This window comes from Camelus bactrianus, chromosome 7, assembly GCF_048773025.1.
Source record: "Camelus bactrianus isolate YW-2024 breed Bactrian camel chromosome 7, ASM4877302v1, whole genome shotgun sequence".
NCBI classification, from domain to species: Eukaryota; Metazoa; Chordata; class Mammalia; order Artiodactyla; family Camelidae; genus Camelus; species Camelus bactrianus.
Window position 1 is genome coordinate 6,552,540 of NC_133545.1, and position 12,232 is coordinate 6,564,771.

The window sequence follows — 12,232 nt, forward strand, 5'->3', positions numbered from 1 at the left end:
GACCTTCCCCCCACACCTGTTGGATCACACTCGAAAAGCAGAATCATGACAAAGACCCTCCTGGCATAACACCTTTGAAATATACTGGAGTGACGCTGCTATTGACTGGCCTGCGGAATTGCTGAAGAACAGAAAGGCCGCGCTTTTAATTGAAATTCACATGTATTCAGTGTACATTTAAATGCTTCACTGAAAATTGATTGGCAGGAAATGGCTTCCCCATGGTAACAGAAGGCCAGAAAATGGGAGGAATAACTGAAGACCACAGCTCTTAATGTCCAGAGTGCATCTAGAAAGATCTGCCCCTCTGGACCCATTGTAAATCCCTGTTACCTAGTTCACTGGCCTGGACACATCTGTCCATTATCCCGTGTTACTCGCTCATCCCAAATGAGGCTCAGAATATATCCTGTAAATCACTTAACTCTAACCACATTTTATCAAGCTGTGTGTAAAATAATCCAAACTGTGAAGCCAACATCCATTAAGCTACTTTAGGAAACACAGGGGAGGGATGGATTGTGTGGCAAAGCAGGTTAGCCATGGATGCCGCCATGTAAGACCTGTCTTCGAGGAAGGATCACATCCCCACAGCTTTTGGAAAGCTTATATTCCAAAGAGGTGTATGTTTCAGTGCCTGGAACTTTCTTCGCTGAAGGGTGAAAATGACTTCTAAGAGAATCGAGTAAAACAAAAACACAAAGAATCACTTTTAGGATAATTAAAACTATTTTGGATTTTTTTTTTTATTTATCAATCTGGTTTCTAATATAATTTTAGTTCAGTGAAAGACATTCACAAAGAATATTAAGCATACATACATAATTACCTTCTTTCATTCTAGTTTACATGCTGTTGCTTTTAGAGAGTGAAGTTCGGTGTTACTCCACAGGGATGGAATCCTAACTGACTTTACAGAAAGAATACTAGCCCAACTTTTCACCACCCTAACCTCCGCAGTCACTATGCTCACCAGAAAAAATTTAAAAATCCAACAAAACTTAGAATCAGTCGTATGGGAACTATTTCTCAGCCTGCAAGAGGAGAGACATCTCCGTGTTTCCAGTCATCTCAGAACCCAGCAGTTCTAAATAAGCCGAGACTTGAAAATGGTGCAGACCATCTAAGCAGAGCTGTTCCTAAAGCACATTTTCACCTGGAAAATAAACCCATAAGTGCCTATTTTTAACACCTGTGTCCCTGTGTATCTTTATTACCTTTGGCCAGTCTTCGCTCCATGGGGGATAACCAACTTTTCAACACAGTTTCCCTATTTCACTGACAGTAAGTTTCACATACCACTTGTATCCAAAAAAATACTGGTGTGAAATAAATCGAAGGTTTCCAACATCATCATGCAGGGTACGTGTACTGTAGGCACAGAGCCACTGGGCTAAGTGAAGTAGTCAATTTGCTTTTCGTGGCGTCTTACTTATAAACCTGTCCAATCACACTGGGGCACGTGTAAGCTACAGATCACACCCAGGTGGGAACCTCGTGCTCTATACACATGGAGTTCTGGTTTCTGTGGCCTTTGGCCGTGTTTCATCTCCCCATGTTGACAGATTAGCTCTCTGCTGTCTACCTGATTCATAATCTAGTTCAGCAATGCCCCGAGTCTCTACATTCCCGGACATGGCAATGTTGTTTCTTTTGATGTGACTTAAGACCACAAGCTGGGAAGTGAGTCTTCTAATAGGTCCATTGACTTTGGCCTTTATTTTTGGGTTTCAAGGTCTCTGCAGCCAAGAAACCATGGCACCTCACAATTGTCTTGTCAGTTAGATAAAACAGCTCTATCTCACATAGGAGGCAAAGAGGACCAGAGGTTCAGCGACCAGGCCGAGATCAGGGAGAGAGGAGGGGTTAGGACTCGACCAGCTGGCTCTTAGGATCCACTCTTACCTAAACACCATTTTAAAAATGGTGCCCATTGGTTTCCAGCCCAAGTCAGACACACTATCTGCTTCCCATCTGTTTCCGGATGAGGTGGCTCTAGTGGGACTAGCCATTTAGAGATCCTTCTGGCTGGCTCACTGAAATTCAGTTTAATAGTTGTTGCCTTTCTTTTTGAAAACTGCTTGACAGAAGGGAGAAAAAGAAAAAAATATGAAGAGGTTCGAATCAAGTGCTAATAATTCGGTGGGGGTGAAGGTAAAGGAACCATTAAAATGTTGACACCGCAGGAGAAAGGAGAAGGTGAAAAAGAGCAAGGCGTAGAGTAGAAAGATCAGATCCTGTTACAGAAGGAAATAAAAGTTCCTTCTTGACGCTACCTTGACACTATGTTCCCATAACTGGTCGCTGTTTGCTTTTCCTTTGGAGCTTTCTATGGTGCGAGTGCACCCAGCTCCCAGTGGCACCTGGTGACTTCTGCACAGATGTTCAGCGACAACACTCAGATCCACTCTGGGGCTCCTGCCAGGTCTTCTTCCTGCGCCTCTGAAATCCTGCTCCTGTCAGGTAAGGATGCTTGTCTGTCAAACGCAGGGCAACAGACTTTCCCACAAAGCCTCTCCAAACTCGTCTCCAGCTCCTCCTTAAAAACTTCCACACAACAAGTCTCTCTTTTCTGAGCGGCTGGGTGAAGGCCACAAGGGGAAATGTTGTCTTATATACTAAAAGCCAGGGAAGAACACAACAAGAATGTAACGTCTCCCATCTTGAGCTCCTGGAGCTCAAGGGGATATGTTGAGAGCTTAGAACGGCCCTGATTTTGCGTTCCTTCAAAGCCCCCAATCCCAGCAACTCGAAACAGAGATGCTTGCTTTACACCTGAGGAGGGTTCCTGCACAAACAACCCTAAATCAGCCGCCAGCTTTCCCTGAAACTTTAAAACAACCTCTTGTTTAAAAAAAATGTTTTTGTTTTTGTTCTGTCTGTTACTATTTAAAGAGACACCACCAGTGGTCTTTGTGTTTGACAGGTAAGGTACTGGGATGTAAGATGTCAAGCTTTTGCAGAGTATGACTGACAAAGCCACGCTGGGCCCTGAGCTCGGGTCAGAGGGTCACGGCTGCCTGGGGGGCTGGAAAAAAGGCTGCTTCTGTTTCTCCACAAGAACCAAATGATTCACCCTCTAGAAGGTACTGGATGCGGCCTTCACAAACAGATTTAGGAAATTTGGTGAAAACTGCGGTCCCAAAGAGAAGATTTGCAGCACTCATTTGGCACTTAACTTCATTACTTAATACCTTATCCACCTTTCTGTGTCGACTGTCCGCTGGCCAGGCTGTCACCCCCTTAAGGGCAGAGCCAGGGTCATAGCTCTGTAACCTCCAGGGATGGAGAGATGGGAGAAGCACTGGTACCTTCAGTCACTCCAAAACTGGGTGAGAAGTGTTAGGTTTTATTTTTCACTTTTTGTGGCACAAAAGAGAAAAGAAGACAGGGAAGAGAAGGGGTGAGAACACTTTAGTATAAGGCCTGTGTTTGATTGTTTCAACCCCTTAATAATTTTAGAAAGAAAGGGAACATGCTCGATGTATAAAGAATAAAGCTATTATGGGAAATGCCATAAATAACAGATTTCCATCTGGCATTATCTGTTCAGTGCACAAGTAATACCTGTAACATAGGTTTTTAAGAAATCAGAAACATTTTTAAATGCAATGTTTAAAATTTGCTTTTTCAATGTGACACTCTATAAAAGAATCCTTAATGGTAATCATCTTAGTCAAATAAATAACTTTTGTTTTCGATATGTCATCTGCTACAGTGTTCTGTTTGGTCATAATAAAGGCTTTTCATTTTAAATGCAGTTCATAGAAGAAAGATCAAGACCTTTTTTCAATAAAGGGCGTTCATGGTGGTGCCTGAGGTCAGCAACTGTAAAAAGGGCCTTAGGATTCCCTTTTGTTCTGTTACCTTGACTTGAAGGTGAAGTGACTGGTCCACTGTCTCCTCTGGAATACGTCAGACACTGGGGTCATGTGCAGCTCTGGATAACAGTTTCCATCACTCAAGAAACCGAGACCCTCCAGTTAAGTTAGGCATCCAAGTATCTTGAGTATGGAACCCAAATGAACAAGAATTTCCATTTTCTTGAGGCAGGTCATCAGAAAAATAGCACCGGTACCTTTAAGCTGCATCTTGCCCTCTTCCAGGAGGTGAAAGAAAAAAGTGATCATACTTAATTTCCTCAAAATGTTGGAGTCTAAAAACACTTTTAAGGAACTTATTAAGTCTAAAAGCCTGAATAATACAATTATAAATGGTAGTCATTGTAGAAATAACTTTTGTGTAATCTTTTCTTGAAATAAATAAATGAAATTATTTTTTAGATGCTCCAGCTGGAGCTTTGCCCCGTTTGTTTCACACACAGTCTATTATTTTTAAATTAATAGTTATTTGCTGGAATAAGTGGATCAAGGTTCCTGCTTAAACTGAGGAACAGTTGACTGGACATGTCCCTTCTCTAACCAGTTACCAGGTTGTGATGAACCCGAGCTTCAAAGGTCTCTGCCGAGGAAGATCCCTGATTCACAGCAGTGTGTCTGTCCAGGACGGACCAATACATGGAATAGATGAGTTAAAAAACGGCAGCGTTTTCCCCATGATTCCAGAGTCATAGCAATAAAAATAGCGATCATAACTGGCTTTATTTTGGTGCTTCCATTCAAGGGACACTGTCTGCTAGGATTTTGTCACAGGGTCTTAAAAACTAGGGATGGAAAGCAAAACAAAAAGCATAACCTAATTTACGCATTCGCTAGAAAGTGTCCATGCTCTTGCTAACCGACTATAAAAGACATGGAGCAAACAAATCTTAACATCTGGCTTGAATTCCCCACCGAGCTGCTCACACATGCATACAATTAACCCAACATGTCGTAGGTAAAGCAGAGGAAAGGTCTTTTGTAACAGCTGGTCACCAGGGATTGTAGCTGATAGTTACAGACACTGGTTGAGTCTAGGACTATATATGGGACAATATTATCTCGTAGAATCCAATGGAAAATAAAACCAACAACCCCAACAGGAAACTGCATCCCCGGGCTCTTAAAGCTTCTCTTGGTTGTGTTGATTACGCTGTCCCCACCCTCTCTCTCTTCAGCTGCTTAGGGCAGGAACTCTCTGAGAACTGGCATAGACTGAGGTCTCTGAAAACTGGCAAATCATAGGTTCTCTCTGACCCTTGCTTTCCTTTTCCAATTCACAGGACACCAAAATAAATATCATAGGAACACAAACTAATTACTCCAATAGCCCATTAGAGGTTGACTCTATGCAGAAGGGAGAGAATGCTGGAGGCCATGTGTATGTGCATTAGCTTTTCTCCAGAAAAAATACCCCAATTCTAAGGGCTCTGAAAAATGTAGAAAACTCGCCCCTTTACCATGGGTTTTTAGAACACCTCTAAACACACACAAAATAAGACAGTTATTACCTACAAATTTCAACCATTGCTTAAACTCTAAAAGCATTTTTTTTGTATTATTTTGTTTTGATACAGAAGGGGAAACTCAGCTATAAAGAAATATCAAAAAGTATCTTTTGTGGCGATCAGTCTCAGGAACTTTCTGTTGCTTGCCTCCCCCAACTTGTGCTGATATTTTAAGGATGTGCTCAGGAGTATGAAGTAGGGTGCTACTGTCCCTTTCCCTCCGAGTAATCCCCCCTCCCCATCCCACAGCCAAAGAGCCACCCCTCAAATGAGCCACTCCTTTTTGCTCTCATCAATGGTCTCTGTGAAGTTGGGGTCGTTGTTCATGATGGCGGCGTCTGCGCTCTCTGCTGACTCTGCTCCCTTCGCTTCATTGGTGTGGTAGGTGCCCTTGTGACGGAACATGTACCGAATGAGGAAGACCAAGGTGCAGAGGATGGTGAAAATCACCACGGCAATGACCCCTGGTGGAGACAGGAGATGCACTGGAGGTTAAACAAACCCTATACATCTGCCAACATTTTCCCCCACTTCATCATGGTTCCCTCAAACGCTACTCTCCCATCCAAAACACAAAACTCCAAAACAACAAAAACTAGCAGAACTGAAAAGAGTTGTATTTGGAGATTTCAACCCTCTTCTCTTAGTAACTGATAGAACAATCAAACAGAAAATCAGTAGGAATTTAGAACACCTCAAAAACACTATTAACAAACTTCACCTAAGGAAGTAATATCAATCCTACATGTCTGATTTAAAATAGAGGAGAAGGATATACTACTCAACTCATTTTATGAGGCCAGCATCATCCTGACACTAAAACCAGATAAACACATTACAAGAAAGGAAAGTGATGGAACGTTCCTCTTTAATAAAATTTCAGCAATTGAAACCCAGCGACAGGTAAAAAGGAAAATAACAAAGTGGTGTTAATTCTAGGGAAGTAAGACTGATTTAACATTAAAAAATAAAGCATTGTAATTTATTACATTGAGTAAATAAAGGAGAAAAACCATATGATCATCTCAATAGAAGCACAAAAAGCATATGACTAACTTCAACACCCATTCATCAAAAAGCCTCTCAGGTAACTATCAATAGAAAGAAACTTTCAACCTGTTAAGGGGCATCTTGGAGAAATCTACAGTTAATATTGTACTTAACAGTGAAATATTAAACACATTCCCCCTAAAATATGGCCAATGCAAGAGTGTCAGCTCTCAGCCCCTTTATTCATGACTGTACTGAAAGTCCTAGACAGTGCAATCAAACAAGAAAAATAAAAAGTGTACAGACTGGGAAGAAGTAAGAACTCTATTCTCAGAGGATGGGCTTGTCTACATAGAAAATTCTGAGGAATATACAAAAAAGTGTTGCTAGAACTAACAGTAAATTTAGCAAGGTCAAATTTGTATTTTTATATATAAGCAAGAAAGACTTGGAAATGAAAGTAATAAAATACCATTTGTAATAGAACAAATTGAACACAGTTGTCTAAGATTGTAGACTAAAAATCATAGAACTTTGCTGAGAGAAACTAAAGAAGACCTAAATAAATGGATGGATATACTATATTTCAATGTCAGTATTGTTAAGATGTTCATTTATAGATCTAATATAATCCCAATGAAAATTACAGCAAACTCAGCAAACTATTTTTTTGGTAGAAATGTATAAGTTTATTCTAAATTTCATATGGCAATGTAAAGGGCCTAGAATAGTGAAAATTATTTAAAAAATAATTGTAGAACTTACACTGCTTATTTCAAGACTTACTATAAAGACACAAGAATAAAGGAAGCATGGTATTGGCCAAGGAAAGACATACAGACCAACGAAACAGAATAGAGGCCAGAAAAAAGAGACACACACATATGGTCTGTTGATTTTTGACAAAAGTGCCATGGAAATTAAATTGGAAAAAAACATAGTCCAACTAGTGGTCTTCGAATAACTAGATATTCACTTAAGATTTTTGACTTTTATCTCATACTATACACAGGCATTAACTCAAAGTGATTATAGACTGAATAATAAAAACAAAAGGTATAAAATTTCTAGGAGAAAATCTTCACAACCTTAGCTTAGGCAGTTTTTTTTTTTTGTTTTAGATAGGGTTAAAAATCCCCACAAGCTATAAATAGGTTAGAAAAATTGGACTTTATCAAAATTAAAATCTCCTGCTTTTCAAAAAATGCCAGTCAGAAAATGAAAAGGCAACTCAGAGACTGCGAGAAAATACTCACAATATGTATGTCTCACAAAGGACTTGTAGCCAGAATACAAGAACTCTTGCAAATCAACAGCAAGAAATCAAACAATCCAATTAAAAGACAGGCAAGATTTAAACAGGCACTTCACAAAAGCTTTGCAAATGGCAATAAGCACGTGAAAAGATGCTCCTGTAACTTTGGACAATGTGCATTAGGAAAAATTTTGAATGTATTCTAATTTTATAGTCTCACACACACACACACACACACACACACACACGTATCTACTTTCTTCCTATAGAAAATATACCTGCTGACTAAGCTGAGTTGATTGGCTGGCTTTAAACTCCTTGATACGCTTATCATATTCGCCATCCTCAGAGAGGTCAGAAACCTCTTTAGGAAATTAGACAGAAGAACAGAGAGAGAAGGTGGCAACAGAGTTATCAGTATTGATCCAAACATGAGGAATTGCACTAGGAGAGTCAAGTGATTCTGCACGTCTATCTGCAGTGAGAAGAAAAGACTAGAAGACCTTAGATACTCCGGCTGATTAATTTTCTGATAACTTTGATTAAGATAACTGAAACCAGATGGGCACAGTCCTTCCCATTTTTGTAGTAGGTTCTCCTGGACCACTCAAGATGCTAGAGGATGAGAGTGGAAAAGACTGGAGGGCAAGGAAGAAATGTCCTGGCTGTTGCCATGACTACATACTTGCATATTCTGATTCTGGCTAGTTCACCACTACCATTCTCTTTTTTTTTTTTTTAAACAAATTAGCATTAAAAGGTAGCCAGGTTACATCTGTACTTCTCAATCTTCACTCATAGTTAAATAGCAAAACAAATAAAGTAAAAATCCAGGTAACTCTTTCCCTTCTAGATGATGGTTTTATTGAAGATGACTACCTCCCACAGGTGCGTGGCCACGTGAAAGACTGCTCCACACATCACCTACCTCCGATGATGGCCGAGTTTCTGTTGACTCCATTTCTTATAGCCTGGCCTTGTCCTGGATTATACGGAAAATCAGCACTGGCTGGAGGGGAAGAAATGGAAAGTCATGTAGATCATTAATCCCAAACAATTTGATATTTAATTTTTGCATACAGCTCATAAAGTTATCTTATGGGAATAAAACTGGCTCACATAAAAACAAATATAACGTTTTTAGAAACTCTGGTTTCTTCTTTAAACTTAAGTTCTCTCTTGAGAGAAGTATTACTAAGTAGATATGGCCAGTACATTCATTCATTCATTCAGCAAACCTTTGTAGAATGCCTACTCTATATCAGGCACCAGTCTGAGTGCTGGAGATATACAGGGAACAATAAAAAAGATGAAAATTGTTATTAATGAGAACTTTCCAAGCCTCATTGAAGAGTTTTGTTTATATAGTCAAAATACTAATCTAAAGCATGAATGTGGTTTTAGTTATGACCCCTACCTCTTCATAGTGAATTGCCTGAAATTGTAGGTTCCACGATGTAACTCATACACCCACAGGACACAGTAAGATTTGGTCATCAAGACGCATAATTCCCTGATGTAAACCACCCTTCAAAGACTGAGAGTTGCTTTTCAAGGATAAAATCTTATACCTTCACTGCTCATCTTGGGCATAGTTTTAGTTACATATATATATTCTTTTTCATATTATTTTCCATTATGGATTATTACAAGATATTGAATATAGTTCTCTGTGCAGTACAGTAGGACCTTGTTGTTTATCTGCTTTATATATAGTGGTGTGCATCTGTTAATCCCAAACTCCTAATTTATCCCTCTCCCGAACTTTCTCCTTTGGTAACCATAAATTTGTTTTCTACGTCTGTGAGTCTCTGTTTCTGCTTCATTTGTATCATTTTTTTTAAGATCCCACATATAAGTGATACAATGTGGTATTTATATTTCTGTCTGACTTCACTTAGTATGATAATCTCTAGGTCCATCCATGTTGCTACAAATGACATTATTTCATTCTTTTTTATGGCTGAGTAGTATTCCATTATATATATATATATATATATATATATATATATATATATATATATATATATATATACACACACACACACACCACATCTTCTTTATCTAATCATCTGTCAATGGACATTTAGGTTGCTTCCATGTCTTGGCTATTGTAAACAGTGCTGCTATGAACACTGGGGTGCATGTGTATTTTTGATTTAGAGTTTTTTCTGGATATATGCCCTGGAGTGGGATTACTGGATTACAGGGTAACTCTATTTTTAGTTTTTAAAGGGATCTAATGGCAATAATCTTAATTCATGTCACTCCTTACTTCATCCTCTTAAAGGCAAGGGCCAATCTTAATCATATTTGCAGTCCCAATGACAAATAGTGCAGACAAGTAGCAAAGCTAATTGGATGTTCGTTCACTGGTATAATTAAAATCAGTCCATTAAGAGGTGTATAAACATCTGTGTAGCCTCTTCGAATAATAAAGTCACCCACGCAGGTAGAAGTTTGAAAGTCACTTGCCTAAACTCAATTCTACCCTTAAAGCAAGGCAGCATTCTTACTTTTTCCCAACAAAGGAAAGAAACATCTTGAATACAGAAAAGCTGCTAGCGATTCCTGTGTCCACTAGTCTTTGGTTATCATCAGAGAACAACCAATGGAAAACCTGCAGGTCCAACAAAGTCCTTAAGGAGTTCAAGGGCAGGGTTCTGTGTCTGCGTGAACATCCCTATTTTCATGGCTTTGTTTGTAACTCGAGGCTGGTTGTCCTTATGTATATGAGTGCTTACATCCTTGGAGGCAAATCCATTTTATTCTGGCAAGCAGAGTCATTGCTATTTTGATATGATTTCAAAAGATTCATTTGTATGTAAATTATTTCAAATGATTTCATTGTTAAGTATCCTCTCCTCTGGGTACCAGCATCCTCTTGGAAATGCACACTGAGAAACATGGAGACCGAGGGACACTGACGAGGCCAAACCACACACCTCATCCACGTCACACGCTCCATTTGGCTGCTAACTTTATCCCCCGCCACCCTGCTCCAAGTGTGCTAGGAGAGCAGAGCAATTTTAGTGGCGCTGGAGTATCCAGGAACCTATATTTTGGGATGTTAAGTCTGAGGACCAGACTTGCGTCAAATAGACAAAGACTATATTCAATAACGCTTTTCTTCTGTCCCCAAATGACACTTGTGGCCAAAGAATGTCAGCTGCTGTATCAGTAAACAATCGATGTTGCGGCTATCAAGCCATAAGCCACTGCAGCCACCCCCACGGTGCACCCTGAGGGGATTCAGGATGGAGAAAAACGGGATACTGGCCCCAGAGCCTCAAGGTGAATATCAAAGGACTGACTTCAGTGAGCCCAGACTCCTGCCTCTTCCCGTGCGTAGTTAAGTGCTCAATTCATTACCTTGAGATGTCTGGTTCTTCCTTAATTAACAGTATCTTTTGATGTTCTAAATACCTTGTTTTGTTGCAAAAACTCCCATATACCTGGGAAAACAACTGGGCTTGATCAGTCAGCCCCCTTCAGACCATGCAATGACGCTGTTTTCTCTGTGGCTGGTGGGCTGTCTGTGTGGCTTCAAAACTGAGCAGGAGAGACATGTTATCGGACGAAGGATAACTGACATGCTGACAGTAGCAGCTGAGCGGAGCAATCCACCCAGGACCCTGACACAACATTGTGGCACAGAGCCCCGGTGTTCCAGACGCAAATCCCTCACGGGCCCAAACAGCACAGGGAGAATGGTCATCACCGTTACAGTAACACTTGTGAAGTCATGAACAGTGCTAACTGTGCTTTCAAACGTTACTATCCGATCAGAATTTTTGATTGCATTTACAGAATGTGAAAAATTAATAGAGGCCGTTTCAAGGCGGGTGGTTAAGTACAAGAAACCGATTTCAAAGCTAGTTGTAAGAACAAAATATTAAAAAGAGATCTGAATACTTTAGCCTCAAATTTCTTGCCGGTCCCACTGAGCAGGTAGGGAGAAAAAGGAGTAACAACCACCCCCCCCACCCCCCGCTTTTTAAAAAATACAGCACATGAACTTAAGCCAGGGAGTTGTAATTCTTATTTACTAAATCTCATATTGTGTAAAATTGTAGACTTTAGGCTCAGAAACCAACTGCAAATAAAACACACAGTTAAATGCATACACATAAACTGAGGTTATCTAACAGAAAACCTCCCCCCAAATGAAAGACACTAAAAGCTTCAGGCTGTCGTATATCCGGGACAAAAATATTACATAGTGGCTGACATCTAGAGAAAATATTGCCATGGAAACCACTTGGGCTTCAGCATCTAATGGGATAATTTGAGACACTTCAACAAAAATGCTGCTATTAATTGTAATTTCATTTGAATTGCAACATTTTTTTTTTACAGTGGAGTCTGAGTTCCACGATGTAAATATGCCTTTGTTCTCTGCAGTTTCTTTGTTTTATTTCACTTTATTTCCTCCCTTCAAATCTGAGCGCTATGGCAGAAAATTATTTTGTCTTTTCAAATAATTTGTCTTAGCCATTCACTATTGACTGATAGTTTAGAAACAGACATGAAAACGAATCGTTGTCGACAAAGATGCTGAAGATATAGGAGATGCTGTTTTATTTTAGGAGAGGCTACTG

General features: G+C 39.8%; 1 protein-coding gene across 1 annotated transcript in view; it reads right to left on the reverse strand.

Annotated features, from left to right (window-relative positions):
• Positions 1 to 706: 706 nt before the first annotated feature.
• The window catches only part of CNTNAP2 (contactin associated protein 2), a 1,833,533-nt gene continuing 1,822,007 nt past the window's right edge, over positions 707 to 12,232 (reverse strand). Inside the window, exons 23-24 of the mRNA XM_074366860.1 lie at positions 8,560 to 8,640; positions 707 to 5,850 (exon numbers count right to left, since the gene is read on the reverse strand). Coding sequence (XP_074222961.1) covers positions 5,651 to 5,850; positions 8,560 to 8,640 — 281 coding nt within the window. The 3' untranslated portion in view covers positions 707 to 5,650. The remainder of the gene's footprint in view (positions 5,851 to 8,559; positions 8,641 to 12,232) is intronic.